Genomic DNA, 18,386 nt, shown 5'->3' with positions numbered 1-18,386 from the left:
AATCGAAGATTTTGTGCGCAAAGTTAGGAACAAGGCAATGAAATAGTTTTTATATTTTAAGTATTTTTTTGATTAATATTATTATTTTTTCTCTAGTGCAGGCTCAAAGTAGGGTCATTAGCCTATCGTGTGAGGAAATCGTTCATGAAATATTTTGTTCGTTTGTATTTTTTAGAACGACTTGAAGTTTGATTTTCCTTAACTGCGCAAAGTTTGGTGCGTACACGGTATACAAACTCATGCAATGGCAGGCAAAGAAAGCCCTTCAATTAATAACTGTGGCAGTGCTCAAAGAACACAAGTTGAAGCGAGGCAGGCCAAGTCCCAGTGGGGACGTAGAGCCATAAAGAAGAAGAAGAAGAAGAAGAACTATCTCTACAACTTTGATTGAGAAACGACATTTATTTCTGGTCTGAATCATGATATGAAACCAAAATGCAGAACAAATTCTTGAGTTACAATTATAACTTAATTATATCAACTTTTGTTATTATATCCTAAGATGACGTAATTGCGATCAATTGTATCAAGAACACTTAAATGTGACGTCATATTTTCTCTCCCCTGTACGTTGGACAAATGAGTCTATTTATAGATCAGCCGTCAAAACGAAGAACCACTTGATCATATACCGCCCTTCACTTCAAGTGCTGCAATGGCCTCATTGATAAAGGCGCCGGATTGCAGTTGAAGGCTGGCATCCTTGGTTCGATTCCCGTCTGGGTGAGGGTTTTTTATATACTACGTACGGCAAGTTTTTTATACTAAAAACTTTTTGCTAAAAATAAATAACACTCTAAATAAAAATTACCCAAAAAAATGAGTTAAAATTTACCCAACTCAATTTTTACCCAATATATTTATATCTAATTTATAACAACATGTGTTATAATTCCAATATTTATTATATCTCACGTTGTTATAAATTTGTTAAAATTGTATCAACACCTGTTATAATTCTGTTATGGCTAGAACAATTTTAGTTATATTTTTTGTTATTTTAACACCTAACCGGCGAATTTTATAACTCATTCTGTTATGAAAAATCTTTGAAATAAATAACTCAATCGGTTTTAATTTTGTTATGCCTTTCTGATCGGGATCCATTACACCGATCGCAACTTTTCTATTGCTTTGCATTTGATTGAGCTGATTTCTCATGAAAGCCTTTGAACAAACTTACCCTTTGCGATCCCTTGTGAAGACCACAAGGGGAACCTCTTAATGGAACTCTGATTTGCCAAGCTCAAAAATAATATAGGATAATATATTTAGATCCTGAGTTCATACATACCTCCTGTTTCATCTTGTCGTGGTTGTTCTTCGAGTTGCCATTCTGCTGCTTTGCCATCCACGAATATAAATCTTCTTTCTGGTTGGGCGGCGGAGTCCACGGCTTGTCCATCGAATCCGATGAGCTGCACACCGACGGCAGCGAGCCCTCCTTCAGTGCACCATACTCAATTTGGGGATCATGCTTGTCGAAAATGATCGGAAACATTTGCATGCTAGATCGCGACGACGGTGCTGCCGGAGGGATAAAACTCTTTACCGATGACTTTTTCCGCAGTTTGTTCGAGTTGTTAGTACTGGGAGAGGTGTTAAGGGAATCTCCTAGCTTAGTTACGTGGATCTGTACCGGTTCCTCTGGCATTTTGATAACTGTTAAGTACACGGAACAGGAAACGCAATATTCGAGATAGTATCGTTGTACTGAGAGGTATGCAACTACAGACAAACGTGGTGAGATCGTTTCTCTGTAATTTATACCTTTTTCTAAGAAAAGTTCTTATTTTACTCAAACCAAAACCAACAGAAACCAACACGTATTCGGAAGCCATAAAAATATGTAAAACTTAAAACGGAAACATCGACACAAAGAATGTGAATATGCCGGACACAGATCAGAGAGCTAAACAGAAAGACAGATATGCGGGAATGTGCGAATTGTTCAAGAGTGCTGTGAGGATGAGTGGATAAGTACAAGGTAAAATTCGTTACCATGATGCAGCTGCGAACCGGCTGCTGCTGCCATCGAATGGGGATGTGCCTGGGCACTCTGACCCAGCAGCATTGTGCGCTCGTTCTCTTCATCCATCAAAGGATGACTTTCAATGATACCCACCGGATAGTTTTCGGCATCGATGTCATCCGTATCTTCCGCATCCTACAAGGGCAAGGAATAAGAAAAGCAAAGTGGTATTTGGCGCGCAAATGAGTGGTGGCGAATGATCAAGGTACAGGTGGAATCTCGGAGGGTGGGTTGGGTACTGTTAGGGTTAGAAACAGGATGGCCGATGAGGATTAGGGTTAAATGATTAAAACGACGAAGATAAAGACTGTTTTCGAATAAAATAAAAAGACCCGCTGTTACTTATAACTTTCAAGTATGTGGGCAAATGAAGTTTTGACTGAAATTAGCTAATAGTGCAATATTCTCATTGTCAAAATTCCATTACAATCTTTCAAGTGGTTATCGAGATGACCACTCGATATCATTTTTATATGTCTTTTTTTCGAAGACAGTCTTTATTCTGTACGACTCTGGGAGGTATGTTTGCATGAATGTTAGAATGCAAAATTTGAGCCCTGTTGTGGAAACTCAGAAATGGGAAACTAATGTTTAACTGCTCTTCATAACAAAACAGAGCACAACCTGATCCGATTTTAGTGAGGGCCCATCAAACTAAAATTTTAATTTTGTAAATAAAATTTCACAACCAAATTCTTTTTTTTTCAAAAAGTAATTTTGCCTTATTTGATACCGAGTCGGCAATGGATAACAAGAATGATATCTAGATCCAAACGATTCCAACTATGCGTCAACGGAATCACACATAGATAACAAAATGAATGATTTGAATGTTTGTTATTTGTTGGCGTGATTACGAAAGAAAGGTTAATGCGTATTTGAACTATTCCAACTATTTTCTGTTTATGTTTTCAATAATTTTGGTTATTCACAACGAAGCCTCTCCGATCCAAGTACAAACAAATAGCGCGCGGACACACCAAGTGGCACTAGAGACACTGCGAACTTTCGTTTCTACCTAACTTGCATGTGTCTGAACTTACCCCAAATCGGTTTGTATCTCTGAAAGAGGAGAGCTTTTAGTGGGTATTCAATGGCGGGTTCAAAGTCAAGGGTTATGTTTGTTGAGTTTATGTCTTTATGTATCGGAACAAAAGGGATATTGAATGATAGCGGTTCGGCGATGAGGAGGAATGATCATGTGCAAAGTAGTAATGTTTGGTTAGCTGGTCGCTAAGATACTTACCTCATCTTGTGGCAATGCAAAAGTAACACTGATGGGATTGTTCAGCTTGCCCTTGTACTGATGCTCAAAAAGCATCGGATTATAGAGAACGTTCTTCCATTGGCGACTGAGAACGATTACGGCCTGCAAATAATTTCAAAAGAGAAGTAGATTATTATACTAATGCAGTGAGCTCGTTCCAAATCATACTTTTTTAACAAAAAATGTATTTTTTTAACCACTGTTCAGTAAGGTGGCCCACACTTATATGAAAAACAAAAATTTCGAAAAATGCTAAGTCTTACCTCCTCAATCAGTTGTTTTGGACTCCCAGAAGCTACGTTCAAAATTTGTGCAAAATCGGTTGAGCCTAAGGGGGCGCTCAAAACGCTTGAAGTTTGTATGGGAAAACTTGGCCAAATGTATGCAGAACTTTTAAGTTTTCGAATTTTGCCGCTAGGTGGCGCTGTAAGCGTTCAATAATCAGACTCTTTGGTATTATTGTAGTTCTGCTATTCTGCTATTATCAACGCATCCCCTGGCTTTCGCCCATCTGCGTTGTCTTTTCACTAGGCAATACGTCTACCAATTGATGTTTATGGGCTTGCCGGACCAAGTCATGTAGCTAAGCCAAACACCCCACCTACAACTGTTGGGTAGGCACCATTGTCCCACCCACTGGTCTTTTACAGCTAGTTGTAGGTGCATGTGTGCGTGTAAGTATTGGAGTGTGTGTGTTAGTGTTGGTGTATTGTAGGCGCCAACTCGTTCTAATCCACTCTGATTGCTAACACCCTATTGAACCATTACCCTTAAATCTGGCAATCTATGAAATAGAATGAGTTAAGCGCCTGTAGTCAAGTAATCAAACAAGGAATATTAGTATTAAAGCGAAGATACAATGAAGCAACGCCCCGAATCTCGAGAGCACAGACCCCAAGAACCAAATGATAGGCTGTGCGAACAGTCGATCGACTGGTCACCACCAGTGAATAACCAATCGAGCAAACCCTCCAGCACAAACCGCCACCAGCTCTCCCGATCTGCGCCCAACAAATCCGAGGCACAGCCCAGCTATAGCTTCATCTTAAAACCAAAATCTAGATTGCAGAGCACAATACTTCCAAATATATTATATTAATATATTATATTATATTACTTAAAAATCTTTGATACTTCCCAAGTAACCATGCAGCTCGGGCCGCAAATCACGCACAACACGTCACAAATAAGACAAACACTACCCCGCCCGTACAACCGAAACCGATCTAGGGTAGAGAAGGGTCTCTTTCCACTCCAACCCGGACTCAACTGCACCCACAGGGTAGCGCACCCCACACACACTGCACTCATGCATCCATCATGACCCGAGCCGCACGGTCACCTGGGTTGCTTCTATCTGCATGACCTCACCCAACCCGTAACGCAGAGTTTAAATCCCTCTCTTGCACTACAAAGCAGTCCCTCTTCCCAAAGTTTGTGCGTAGTATAAATGAGATTATAAAGCTGAAGAAATCGGCACCAACACAACCGCCAACAATGAGCACTCAATGGTGTCGGCAGAATTAATGACGAGCCCCTTAGTCCCAAACCCAATTATCCTACACTACCCAAGTAACCACAATGCTGAAGCCATACACACTGCACGTACGAAATACATACAGAAGTACCCGCACCGCCTAAATAAACCACCAAGGCCGAACACAAGCGAAAAACCACCACTGTTGAACCACGACTATGCCAGTATGTATAATCGCAATTAAACAATCGTAGATCCATTCCCCGCTCCTACTCAGCCGTAACGATCCATAGCAATGCTTGTCAATATATGCACCCATACACGCAACACCAACAACCCAACAGTATGGTCACTTGAGTATCCCTGGGATTTTGATTACATGATGGTCAGGGATCACAGCCATCAAAACGTTCCACACTTTACCAGGGCTTGCGACCTGTTACCATGATGATTTCCGCTATGGGAAACCATGATGGCTAGCGGTGTTAAACTCTTTGGTATTATTGTACTTGACTATGTATATGCCAAACAACTTTGTCGAAGACCGCAAAGTGATCCAACGTCTGTGAAAAAAGTTATACCCTAGGAAAAGTGAGGATAAACTTTATTGTTATTTTTTCAATACCCGTAAAGGAATAATATCAATAATAAAATCTCAATACTTTGCCTCACTTTGCCTAGGGTATAACTTTTTTCACAGCCGTCGGATCACTTCGCGGTCTTCGACAAAGTTCTCTGGCATATAGTCACCTACAATAATACCAAAGGGTTTGATTATTGAACGCTTACAGCGCCACCTAGCGGCAAAATACGAAAACTTAAAATTTCTGCATACATTTGGCCAAGTTTTCCCATACAAACTTCAAGCGTTTTGAGGGCCCCCTTAGGCCAACCGATTTTGCTCAAATTTTGAACGTAGGTTCTGGGAGTCCAAAACAACTGATTTAGGAGGTAAGACTTGGTATTTTTCGAAATTTTTGTTTTTCATATAAGTGTGGGCCACCCTACTGTTCAGTGACACCGATTTATAAAGTCGTAAGTGCAAATATAACTTATTATATGGATATCGTAATCTTGGCGGAAGTTGACCACTCTTCCTCTATTCTTTTGAATAAAATCAAGTACAATGCACATGACTCCGAACAAATATTATTAAAATATGTACTGAGTGGATCTCTTTCATGTTCCGTATACGAAATTCTTACAAGAAACTGCTACATTTTGTAAAAAATGCTCAAATGGTCAAATTTGAAAACTTTCAATCCGGTACGAAGTTGGTCATTATTACCTATGATTTATTGAGTTTTTCTATGCATTTCAGAACAGTTTCCTCGTGTAGTCCATATTGCCCCGATCACCCCTATCCCCTAATAGAAAGCACGAACTCACCTGTCTCAACGTTCCCAACTGCGGCACGTACTGCTGCTTGAGATCATTCTCAATTTTGCTCACCGTTTCCTCCAGCACGTACTTCTGCAGCATCGTGCACAGCAGACAGCTTGGATCCTCTTGAAGCGTCTTCGCCAGCGGAGTGAACATTCCCGGGTATCGACTCTTCAACGGCCGATGCACGGTTTGTCGTTCCCAAGCGTCGGCCATCAGCGCCACCAGCACAGCAGTCCGTCGGACGTACATGGCCCGCATCATGGCAACGATTTTGATGGCGAACCGGTTGCTCGGATTCATCCATGCAGTGATAGCAGGCGACGCCGTGCTGAGCAAATTCCAATCCAAGCGGGAGTAGTCAATCTTCCGCGTGATCGGCGTCCTAGGTGGCGCCGCAAAATTAAACCAAACTGTTTTGAAATCGATGACGCACGACGACGTCTTTCCGTTGTCATTCTTTGCCGTGACTAGAGAGCGTTCTCCAGCGATACCATTGGAACCGAGATTGTCTTTACCCAGGTCCGGTTCGTCAAGACGCGGAGATCTGGTTTCGCTTGGTTTGTCTTTCTGCGATCGGGATTCATGAACTGACGAATTCTTGTCTTTTGGAGTACCTGTTTTCGGAGTCGAGGGCTTCTTGATTCCTATCTTGGCTAAAGCTTCGGCCGATACGCCTGCTTCGTTCAGCAGTGTTACCAGGTTAAGCGGATTATTCCCGGTTATGCTACTTTCATTGATTTCTGTTTGGTTTGGTTCCGGTGTAGGCTTGAGGGCTTCTTCAGCATTCTCAGACTTCTCAAACTGTGACCGCTTAACAATCTTTACGCTAACACCTTCCAGTCCACACTCAAACATAATATACCCCATGCCGGAACTTCCGTCTATGGTGGGTTCTTCGGGAATCTTGGTGCAATCAAACATTGCTCGGCTTCTGTGCGCAGGAATAGCAGTAATAACGATCTGTGAGTCTTGAGTCATGACCACCGGGTCATTCTTCAGTCTTCTCAATTGAGCATGTGCCTTTCCAACATCAAGCGTAATAATGAGCTCTTCCAGTTGCTTCTCCGACGTTTCCAGCAGCACCGGCTCGCCTGGAATGTTATCCGGACGGGACTGGGATGAAAGATGTGCTAACAAGGCTCGAGTTCCTCGGATCAGTCCACTTTTCTTTAGCCCTCCTGTGCGTACGGTAGGTTGCGTATAAACAGTGTGCATTGAAGCTTTCGTGGTTTTTCCCAAATGAAATCTAGTGGATACTCCTTCGAAGCAAACGGCCAGCAATGACGCACAGCTAAGTTCCTGTACATTATCCAACGCAGCAAATGATATTACTTCCTCGATCACAGAACTCTGAATCAAAGTCACGTTGACCTTAGGCAGCACAACCAAACCCTGCAACTGGGTTGAAATACTTTCTTCGTATACATCGGTGAGAACGGGGCCTCCCGGTCCTTGGAGGTTACGCTCGGCTGTGGAACGTTTGGAGTTCGAGTGAACTTGTGACCAATAGCTCAATGATTGGTCACGTTTTAGGATGTTGACGGCTTCAACCTTGCGTACGCAGGATGCATGGACATCGTTTATGATCGTAAGCGGATGCAGGGTAGACAACGTTGGGATCAACGATTCGATCATTCTGTGGGAGAATATAAACAGGTTTTAGTTTTATGTACGAATGAATATCGTGAAAAATAAATAGGTGGGGTGTAGTGAACAAACGATTATTGGACGCCCTTTACACGATTTCATGGTACAACAATTGAAAAGGGTAATTCCAAACAATATCCGGGTAGAGAAAATAACAAAATAAGATCAAATGTTGCCATTGAAATCGAACTGCTGGCAAAGCATGTCCTGATTTTAGGCTCAATTTGGCAAATTTTTATTAACAAATCCGACGAGTTTTACTTATTTTACATAAAACACATAAAATGACCTGATATTTTATGCGGATACATTCCTATTAAACTGCAACAGCTCGAATGAAGAGGCAGGCCAACAATCAGCTTATGAGTCACATAGCAAACCATCTGTCTCGGGTTCCATATATTGATCAACCATCGAGTAGGCTGTGGATGTCAAACCATAAAATGTCAACCCACTTGTGCCAGAAGGATGAATTTTCTGTATTTTATAGTATTTGTAAACATTTATTTAAGTCCTCAAATTGTTTGTTCTCGCCATCACAACAGCAGAAGACAAATGGCTGAACAGAACCGTGCTAACCAGTACCGTGGCGATAGTTATATCTACGATGCCGATTCAGACTCAGACTACGGAGAAGATTCGGCTTACGGTCACCATCGGAACATGCGTGAAGATACACGAATCAATTCGGCAACGACACTCGGAGATATTGTAGATCTGAGCAGCTTCAGCGATGGAGAAGTATCCCTGGCATTATCCATGCTCACAGAGCACGAACTTGACCGATTGGATCAGTTGGTAGATGACGAACAGGCCGATGCTGACAATTTCATGGTGAAACGACACATCAATAACGGCCATAAGACGAAACGAGAATGTCAGGGAGACGCTTGTGATGGGTCTTTGGAAAGGGAAGAAACTCGAGTGGCAAGAGATGTTAACCATGAAAAGAACCAAATTGCTTCTTTTAGATCATGGTTCTCGAGAAACAAAAGCACCAAAACCACGACAAAACCTACGAAGAAAACCGTGAGAACTACGAGAAGACCTTCAGTTAGAACTACGAGGAAAACGACGGTGACTAAACCAACTAGAAGAATTTCAACTCCTAGGATCAATAGGGGAAGAGCGAAGCAAAAGTATTTGGGCGACAATGACAACATCCTACGCTATGGAAGAAATAACGATGCTAGACAATTCATTGACAGTAATGTGAGAGAAAAGATAGATTCACTCACCAATAAAATCAAAAGAAGAGGTAAGTGGACAGAAATACATAAAAATTCATGTAATAACGTTGTCAAAATTTTAGCAGACCAAGGCGAAACAAGTAAAAACACAAGAACAGCTCATTCTGTCCCACTCCACACAGGGATGGCCCGGTACCGTCAGGATGCGGTCATTCGCCAGAAAAGAAGTTCCTTTGCGCCGGAATCGGGTGGCACTTTGGATGATTCGTTTCCTCATCCCCGGGAAGAAACGGCATCATTTCACGACTCAATGGAACCTCTCGTCCGTGTTAAGCGAGGCCCTTCTGGAGTATAGCATCTTTTGGCTTATGTTGGTGTACTGTGTTATATTTTATATGTGCATTTTTGTCTGCAAATAAAGCTTATTATAATGTGTAACGCCCGTTTGTAGCTCGGGACTGATCTGTTGGCACGTGTCAAACAACTTTTTCTTTCTCACAAGGTTTATTGTAGGTTATAGGATGTAGGTTCTACTTCTCAGACTTGATAGTTTCACTATGGTTTTAACCTCTCTATAAAGGAAGAAATCAATGGAATACCAGAGCACTTTCATTCTATATGTATTCCGCAAGTTTTTTCAAGTAAGTTCGGCTATGTTGGCAAGGACAGACAATTTTATAACACTAGCAGAATGCACCGTTAGCCTGAAATGAGCTCTTATTTATCTTTACCAGTATTCTAAGATCGATCAACAGATTCGATGAAGCCTGCTTGATGCTCGATGAAGCGTGCTTCCTGAATAGAGTACGCCAAAACTTGAGAGATTTGTTGAAACACAAACGCTCTTACGTTGATGCTGTTAGCCTGGCTCCCTTCATGTAGCTCAATCTCAGGCAATAGGAAAACGCACTCTTTGACTATGGTTGGCGCTGATGCCACTAAAGTTCAGCCTATTGGACGCAGTGGCTTAATTTCCCCAACAGGGGAGGAAAAAAAAGGTAGGCGCTGGCGATGTTTACGAGCGTCAAATCACCTTCGATGATTTTTTTTCTGTATAGGGCACTGCATGAAATTCTGTCCTTCTCTTTCACTCTTACACAAATATTGTAAACAACAAGGCCAAGAAACGTCAAAATCCCATACAAAATCAAAACAATGCAGTAGCCTATTGGCCCGTCAGGAGACCTTGATCTAGCAAAACAAATAGAGAGATGGGTAGATGATTCAAAACTTCAAGGGTTAGGCTGTAATTTCATTCGAGTAATGTCTCGGCTGATGTCCAACCATTATTTTAACACACATGCCTTATATGCTTACCAAGAATTCGAACATGGCGTAAGCGGGTGCGAAGAGCACCGTGAGCCAAACAGTCATTTGATTAATTGTGCAACTGCAATTGTTTCGGATCAATCACGGATTTTCAACCATATACATGTGAAGTTAGCCTAAGTTAATCTCAGCAGACACTTCGATTTACTTATGGCTTTTATGATTTTCCAATCCACTTCAAATGTATCTTACCGTTTGAAATGATAGCTTTTTTCAAAATCTCTCACCTTGTTCACATTTATTTGCATGTATTATTATCAGAAATCGTGTCAAAACGACTGTCCAAATATAACTAGAACTACCATTCACAGTGTGACATCATCGCACTTACCTTTGAAGACCTTCCAGAAGCAGCGGCGTCAGCATCACATCCACCTGTCCTTTGAACCGAATCACCACCGAATTCCGAGTAGCTGTCTCCCCTTGCGAGCTTAGGAACTCATTTTCGTGTTCTTTGTGTTCTTGTTTCTCGAAGCTACCGCGTACCATAACGCTGGGATCCCACGGATGCGGTTTGGGCAATGTGGACATTCCACCGGATGTCGATGACTGCTGTTGACTGCACCCGTCATATCGGGAAATCACTTTCACCTCCCGCCAGTGGGAATAGTTGTCAAAGTGCGGAACCAGTCGACCCCCGATGTAAACCAGCCCGCCGTCTTCGTTCTGCTGGAACAGAGGCATCGAGAAGGCATCCGCTCCCATGGGAAGCGAACAGTGCGACCAGTTGGAGCATCGAACCTGCGCCAGATGGGTGACGTAGCTGGCCATTAGCAGCGGCGAATCGACAATCGGCCGGTTGATTTGCATGTGCAGGTTGACCAGGGTGATATCCTCTTGCGAGGAAAGAGCCGAGATGAATGAACTCGAAGAGAGCGAATGCGATTCAGACGAATCATGAGGGTCCACCTGTCGGAGATGTGGAGGGTTAGTGATACTGTCTTGTATAAAATGATTGTGTTTGAGCTACTATAAGGCAGAAGGCGTACTTTTAATGAACAATTGGGTATAACAATATTAATTGAAGGCTAAAGCGTTTCATAAAAAAGCAAATGAGTCAGTCAATTTGGTAGTAGAGCTGTGGCAAGAAACGTTGCATTTCGATATGGGATTTGTTTTAAGTACCTATTCAGCTTTTTTGCGTAAATTGGCGTCGAAAGATCTTTTGTAGCGAGTGCATACCCGACCCCGATTATGAAAACAATGGCAAAAACCGCTAGTAATCTGTAGGTATTCTGGCAGAATTTATAGAATACTAAGCTTTTGTTATCTGTATTAACAGGATTCTTAGCCCTAGGCTATAGGAAGCACACCAGTTCGATGTTTCACCAGTTTGTACAAAAACGAACTGACAAAATTATACAAATTGACTTCTATGTGTGTCTCCCGGACATCTAGCAGTATCGTAAACGCACCATACTTAGCGCACTTTTCAAAAAATCGTTTAACAATATTGCTGATGCATACCTAATGCAATGTTTTTCCACTTTGTATCGCTAGAGATTGTGAACATATGAGAAAATAAAATTGGCTTCAAAGGAGTGGTTATCATCCAAATGCGCAAATTTAGGTGCCTACACGGTAATATTACAAATATAATAAAAAATTCGTAAAAATCACGCGAAAATGAAGTTATTTCAGCACTCCGGTGGGAATAAGACAAACTCTTACAAAAATCGCGAATAATCCGAATAATCCGTGTTCCGATAAAAAGTTAGATAAGAGAAATATGATGAACACATAAGATCAATTTGTAAGCACATTGCGAGGTAAAATTGATGATGTACAATCGCTCCAATCAATGGGTCACACGTCTACCAATAAACTGCCTTCGCCAAACATTCCTCAAACGAATCAGCAGCTTCAGCTCGTCGGGGATTTCCTTCTTTTTTCTACGTGTAGCGACAGCAGGCGTCTTGAAGATCGTGGTGATTTTGCCGATTGCAAAAGTCGATTTTCTCCGGGCGATCCAGATCGTTGATCATCTGTCGTAAGGTCGACTTCCATATCGACTCAGCGTTGAACGTGAAGGTTACGGGCAGGTGGACCGACGACAGTTCGACGTGTGTAATCGGCCTCGACATCTTAACTTAAATTTCGACGTGTGTAATCGGCCTCGACATCTGCATTCAGGTTGTTGGAGATCACCAAGTCCAGGGTAGGAGGCCTCCCTCGCCCAGTAGGAAAGCGGGTGGGAGTCTCCGGAGCGTGTAGAAGTCCGTGGACTCATACTCTTGGTGCATGATTTGTCCTGCTTTGTTGGTTTTGGTGTAGTACCATATCATGTGCCACGCGTTCATGTCACCCATCAGAAAGAACGGCTGGTCGATGGTGCACAGCTGGCGAAGCTGGTCATCCCATCTAAACTAACAGAGAGTTGCTCTATGATTCAAACCGGGGTATACTATAGTAATGCCGACAGCTTAGATCGCCCGCATCGAAGTTACCAGCTTGGAGTAAGAAATTCTGTTTCTCACCATAATCGCTACTCCTCCCCCAAGGATGGCATCCGGCGAGACTCGATCCGCTCTCACAATAGTGTAGTTTTTGTGATACATTGAGATGTTGAGTTGGAGCCAGGTTTCCGTGATCACAGCGATGTCGATTTCGTGGTTTCCAAGGAATTGGAAAAATCCCTCAACCATGTTTCGGATAGAACGGCAGTTACAACTCAACACCTTGAGTAAGCTAAGATTGATCATTGCAGACATACTTGATGATTAGCTCCCTAAGGGCGAGGAATTGCATTGCCTTCGATTGGCAATTCTAAAGATTAGTGAAGAGCTCATTAGCGAGGCACATGAACTCCTCAACGGTGTAAACATTGTTAGACGATCCGGGCTGGGGATTTCCCTGGACGACTTGAGAATACGAAAGATTCGTTCGTAAAGCTTACTACCTATCTAATAAATGTTCCATCATAACGCAAATCTGGTATATCAGTAGCAGAAGCTATTTTGTACAGATGTTACACAGTTTCCAAGCGACATAAGGGGCTGTTCATAAACCACGTAGACTTTTTGGGGGAGGGGGGGTCTGGCAAAAGTCTACGCTCCATACAAATTTCAAAATTTTTGTATGGACAAAAGTCTACGAGGGGGGAGGGGGGGGGTCTGAGATGGCCAAAATTTGGTCTACGTGGTTTATGAACAGCCCCTAAGCGATGCATAGATATGATACGCACGCGAACGGTTTATACGAACCTTAGCTAAGTAGAAAGGTTATGCCCAATACGAGAGATTTCGCTCATTAGACGACTGACTGCGGTCATTTTTGTTAGAACTCAAAGCGAAAACTTTTTGAACACAACATGGGTTATATCAACAGAATGTGTAACTTGAAACTGAATCAAACGAAACGGAAACAATGTCGATAATGGAGAGCAACAATAAAGAGTTTATGGAACACAAGCGCCACTACACACAGAAACTGACTAGTAATGCTACTCACGTCGTAAACCGGTTTGAAATGCCGGAACTCGGGCCTTGGGGAGATATTACTGAACTTGCGCAGAGGTGTAGCGAGCCCGTGAATCCGACGTTCCTCGTCGTTCTTGAGGCGGGCGATCAATGATTGATTGGTTGATTGATATTTGGAAGTGGAATTGATCGTTTCGAATGGATTTTGCATGGCGTGATAACATAGAGGCGATTTTTTTTTGTCATTGAACGGACATTACGTGATTGTTCAATGATTGCGTTTTTATTTAGTGGGACGTAGGCGTAGAAATAAGAAAATATTGTCTATTAATCAACTTGCTTTTGAGCTAAGATTTTTCTACTTGTTCGAACTATGAAAATTCATGCAAAGTCCAACTTTTGATACTAAAAGTTTATCTGATTCAACATAGTTCATGCATTCAATAATACCCAGTGAACTACTTACCAGCTCTGCCGTTGATTGAGGCCTCATCGGAAGGCTGCGATGCTCGGGGGTGTGAATCTCGTAGTCACTACGATGTGTCGAAAGCTTCCCTTCCATTTCGTTAGGCCCTACGATGCTGAGATCGGAAGCAAACCGCTTCTTTGGAATAACCGTCGAAAGGTCAGTAGCCTTCAGGCTGGAACTGCGTGAAGCGTGCAGGTCTTCGTCGGCGGAAAAGAACGCCTCCGAAGGATTCTCCGATGTTAGCGATACCGTCCGTTGGACATCTCGTATGATGACTTCCTCCGGCGGCACTTTGGGACTCAACGAATGTTCTGAGTCTGACTCCAGTGGGTGCGGCTGAGGTGCCGAGTGGGACAGTTCCGTGGGTTCCTCCGAAACACTGACCGTGTCGTCTCCCTGGAAGTACTCCATTGTGAGACGCGAATCGGAAGCGCTTGTTTTCGGCGCCTGCACTTTGATGGCCTTTGGCGTGAGCAGACGGGACTCCGAATCCTGTCGCATGGAGGTACATATTTTAGGATTGTTCGTTTTCGGACTGGACTCGAGCAAACGATAGTATGGAACGTCATGGGATATGGTGTTTTGTCTAGAAATCAATGATAAAATTTAGTAAGATGGTTAAGACTTTTTGAGTCCCACTCATATCGCACTTACCTTCCACTGGTGTACGAGAAACGTCTTCCCCTGCTTCGATCGGCACTAAGTGGCGACCCGCCGCAATCCTTTTCCTTCACCCTTTCCAACGAGGATTTTCCGGACTTGTCACCACTGCCGCCGCTTCGAATCATCGTGCTATTGGGTGACACATCACACTGCTTCGGTGCCATGAAGGCTTCGTGCTTCGGCGGAAGCGGAGATTTGGAATCCGCCGGGCAGTGGCGCGTTGTCCGTAGATTCGGCTTTCCAACGTAGTCGTAGCACTCCTGCAGCGACACCGGTTGCATACTGTAGGGCGGCGTGTGAAACACCAGCTGATCCTCGTGGAGCAAACTTTGACCGAAGCCATATTCACGGGGGTTCGGGTGAATGTGATAGCGAGCAATGTTGATGAAGTCTTGGAGATCTTGAGCAGACGGTTTAAAAAATCGCGCTCCGTTCCGATTAGATCCGAAGAAGGCGCACCCGCCGACACAACCACAACGTATCGGATCGCTGGTGTTGGCCCACAGGAACCACAGTTTTTTGTTTCGCTCGTCGTGTAATTTCAAGTAACTGGAAGTTGAGATAGGAATAAGTTATAAAGGTATAATTCCAGAAGACACAAATGAACTGTAGATCAATTCGCGGCAGATTTCTAGAAATTCCGCTTGGAGAAACTCAAACATGTAGTTGTCTAGCTAAATTCTTATATCAAACCTTTGAAAAATCTAAAGGAGCCGTTCATAAACCACGTAGACTTTCTGAATCTCTGAAAACTCGTCTACAATCCTGCATGGAATTCAAGGTAAAATTCCGGATTTTTTTTATGAGTCGCAGAAAGAATGACTTGGAAAAATGAAAGAAATTGTAAAACAATTCGAAATTTCATAAACTTGTAGAAATGCTTAAATTAAAAAAAAAAATGTCCTTAAAATTTAAACGCCAATTTCTTTATTTCCGCTAACTCGTTGGTTTAGTAAAACCTAGTTCAAGGCCTAAGCGAAGGTGAAAAATTGGCCCTAAGAGTTAGGTACCGTCAAACGGGGTGACTTGCAACACTTTTCAGCTTCAACTAACAAAAAATGTTGATTAAACTTAATTTTAAAATTCAAACTATTTGTAATAGTTTTAATAGCCGGCCCCTCTATAGAATAGAGTGAACAAGTTATAGATTGATTCATTTTTTCATCTTGAAAAAGCCAAAAAAGGTCGTTTTTGATACAAGACGTCGTGCGGGGTGACTTGCAACACCCAATGTAAATCCCTTTTCAAACACGCAGATATTAATTTTTAGTTTCAAGCATATTTGATAAGTATTCTTGCTACTATTGTGATATTGTTTGGGCTGACATACTTATTTTTACATTTGTTTTTACATAGGAAATTGAATTGTGAATTTTTATATGGAAATATTGGGCTCAAAAACATCAAGTTACTAATTGTTAATTTAACATAAGTTTTAATGTATTTTTCAGTTTATATGATGATCCTGCAGACTTTTGCTGGTGAATTATTAGTTAAACAACAATATTTCGTTTTTCTGAACTTTGAATTGTTAAGAAAATGAGTGTTGCAAGTCACCCCGTCTAGGTACAATATTTCAAAACATATGAATATAACAAAGACTTTGTAATATTTTTATAAAGTAAAATGGAAATTCATATAGCTCATTATGTATAGAATCCGCATAGAGAATATTATTTTTGGGAAATATTGTTTTCATTCTTTTGCAGGTAACGATTCGAGGGTCACATTTTTGTTACTTTTTCAGGCTAATGTTAAATTTATTAATATTTTGTTGGAACTATTTTCATAAAAGTAAAAATCGTGGCTACTACTCAGATAATATGTGCACTTCATAGTTCACCTGAGTTTTGGTATGTAAACGTCCGATTTTTATGTTTTGTTGATAAACATAGATAGAAGACATCAAGTGTTGCAAGTCACCCCGCCGTTGCAAGTCACCCCGTTTGACGGTACCAAATAAATTCAGGGAAGTGGCTAGAACAATCACTTACTTGTGCTGCACCAAATGCAGGCAGTGCTCCGGAATGGGTAGCGCTGAGGCCGCTTCGATAATGATCGGCCCCAGCGACAGGCAGCCCACCTCGAGCCACGGTTCCGTCGAGTCCATGTCCTTCTGGCTGTTCCGGTTGGTCGAGTGAATCGAGGCGTAGATTTCCTCCTTCTCGCGCCGGAAGTGGTCCGATTCGTGGCTCCTCCGGTTCGGCAGCGACCCATACTGGTCCTCTTTGGAGTCGCGCCGGTGGCCGTGGTACGATGGCATTTGCTGTTGCTGGTGCGATTCGGACATCTTTGGTTTCGGTTTGGTGCTGGGCGGGTCGTCGGCCCGTTTGTAGAGCGGGTTCGTGTCATCCTTCGGGTCTGATTCATGCTTTAGGGAGTTTTGGTGACGGATCTTGGCCGATCGGTTGCTCCCAGTTGTGTTGGTGTTACTGTGGGAGTTTCCGTTGCTGTGGCTGAAGTGGCCGCCGGTTGAGACAAACTGTCGCAAGAGAATGGTCGGGATTAATCCCGTGACGCCAGATTTTACCTGCTGGCCGTGGAGGTTGCAGGTGGCAATTCGGATGGGGGAGATCCATGTGTGCATTGCTGTGCCGTTTTCGATGAGATAGAAATCTACCGCGTCGATGGCCACTCGGGTCATTCGATACTTGATATCCTCGGTCGAAGGGCAGCGATATTTGGCATCTTCCTTGGTATGGGGGCACACGTTGGTAGGGATCCCATGATGGCAATATCGAATTGTTTTCGGCGATTTGAGTTCGTTTTCCGAATCCATGGTGAGGAAGGCCAAGGTCTCCAAACCCGTTACCACATTACACAACTGAGGCAAGGTCATTTTACCGGATAGCTTTCCAAGTTGGACCTCCAGCAGCCAAGCATATTCCAGAGTCTCTTCATCTAGCTGACGACCTTCGTTGCTGAACATGGCATGCCCTCGAACCTGCACAGCGGACAGCAGTAAGTGTCCTTGCTTCAGATGCTTATCCTTCGATGGTCTTATCGAATTGTCCGATGAAATCAGAAACGATGGACTCACTAGAACCTGGAGTTCCGTTTCGTGGAACCGTTTCTTCATCTCAAACCCTAGTCTCTCGATCAGAACCACCGGACATGGGGGATCGTTTTCGTTGCAATTTTTAATCACGTGCGCCTGCAGATCGTGTATTGTAACATTCACTATTACCTCCAGCGGTCGGTACAGCCGAGGATCGAAACGTTTCGGTTTCTCGTCAGCGTTACAGCTCGTCTCCGAAACCGATTTGTTCGGATCGTCCTTGGAGCTTGTCGATTTGGCAGTGGTTCCGCTGCGACCGGCCGTACTTGATTTGGAATTTGAGTTTTCCATGTCCGTGAAGGATTGATCCTCGCCGAAGATGTTTTCCTTCAGATGAATAAAATTCCTCAGAATAGCACCGTATGCGAGCATTACGGAGGATCCAATCTCAACGTCAACCGAAACCTGCGAAAAGAAATAAGTTGTAGAAAAAGCAAAAGTGTGATTTT

The 18,386-nt window shown here is 42.8% G+C and overlaps 2 protein-coding genes across 9 annotated transcripts in view; one reads left to right on the top strand and one right to left on the bottom strand.

Moving 5' to 3' along the window:
* Positions 1 to 18,386, bottom strand: part of LOC109428220 (bridge-like lipid transfer protein family member 1) — a 55,121-nt gene that overhangs the window by 26,202 nt on the left and 10,533 nt on the right. For 2 of the 7 annotated variants that reach the window (XM_062851538.1, XM_062851539.1), the window contains exons 4-12: positions 16,874 to 18,342; positions 14,871 to 15,428; positions 14,214 to 14,802; positions 13,779 to 13,880; positions 10,660 to 11,237; positions 6,166 to 7,798; positions 3,279 to 3,401; positions 2,002 to 2,167; positions 1,295 to 1,662 (exon numbers count right to left, since the gene is read on the bottom strand). In XM_062851538.1, the coding sequence (XP_062707522.1) occupies positions 1,295 to 1,662; positions 2,002 to 2,167; positions 3,279 to 3,401; positions 6,166 to 7,798; positions 10,660 to 11,237; positions 13,779 to 13,880; positions 14,214 to 14,802; positions 14,871 to 15,428; positions 16,874 to 18,342 (5,586 nt within the window). Of the gene's footprint in view, positions 1 to 1,294; positions 1,663 to 2,001; positions 2,168 to 3,075; positions 3,095 to 3,278; positions 3,402 to 6,165; positions 7,799 to 10,659; positions 11,238 to 13,778; positions 13,881 to 14,213; positions 14,803 to 14,870; positions 15,429 to 16,873; positions 18,343 to 18,386 lie in introns of all 7 variants that reach the window. The other 5 variants (XM_062851541.1, XM_062851543.1, XM_062851542.1 and 2 more) reach the window with 4 other exon arrangements.
* On the top strand, positions 8,170 to 9,873 carry LOC115264000 (uncharacterized). 2 transcript variants are annotated; one of them, XM_062848792.1, is made up of 2 exons: positions 8,170 to 9,067; positions 9,125 to 9,873. In XM_062848792.1, the coding sequence occupies exons 1-2, from the start codon at positions 8,278 to 8,280 to the stop codon at positions 9,352 to 9,354; spliced, it is 1,020 nt and encodes a 339-aa protein (XP_062704776.1). In that variant the 5' UTR covers positions 8,170 to 8,277; the 3' UTR covers positions 9,355 to 9,873. The 2 variants fall into 2 exon arrangements, with proteins under 2 accessions (XP_062704776.1, XP_029714182.2); XM_029858322.2 differs by having other exon boundaries at positions 8,172 to 9,067; positions 9,122 to 9,873.

This window comes from Aedes albopictus, chromosome 2, assembly GCF_035046485.1.
Source record: "Aedes albopictus strain Foshan chromosome 2, AalbF5, whole genome shotgun sequence".
In the NCBI taxonomy this organism is placed as follows: domain Eukaryota; kingdom Metazoa; phylum Arthropoda; class Insecta; order Diptera; family Culicidae; genus Aedes; species Aedes albopictus.
The sequence above is the reverse complement of the archived record's forward strand: the minus strand, read 5'-3'. Positions and strand labels throughout refer to the sequence as shown.

What these genes read in the sequence shown, in the direction of transcription:
- LOC115264000 (XM_029858322.2), top strand. Translation starts at nt 8,278, where the DNA reads ATGAATTTTCTGTATTTTATAGTATTTGTAAACATTTATTTAAGTCCT. An exon ending in CAATAAAATCAAAAGAAGAG is followed by an intron (nt 9,068 to 9,121) that starts GTAAGTGGACAG and finishes TCAAAATTTTAG; the next exon opens with CAGACCAAGGCGAAACAAGT.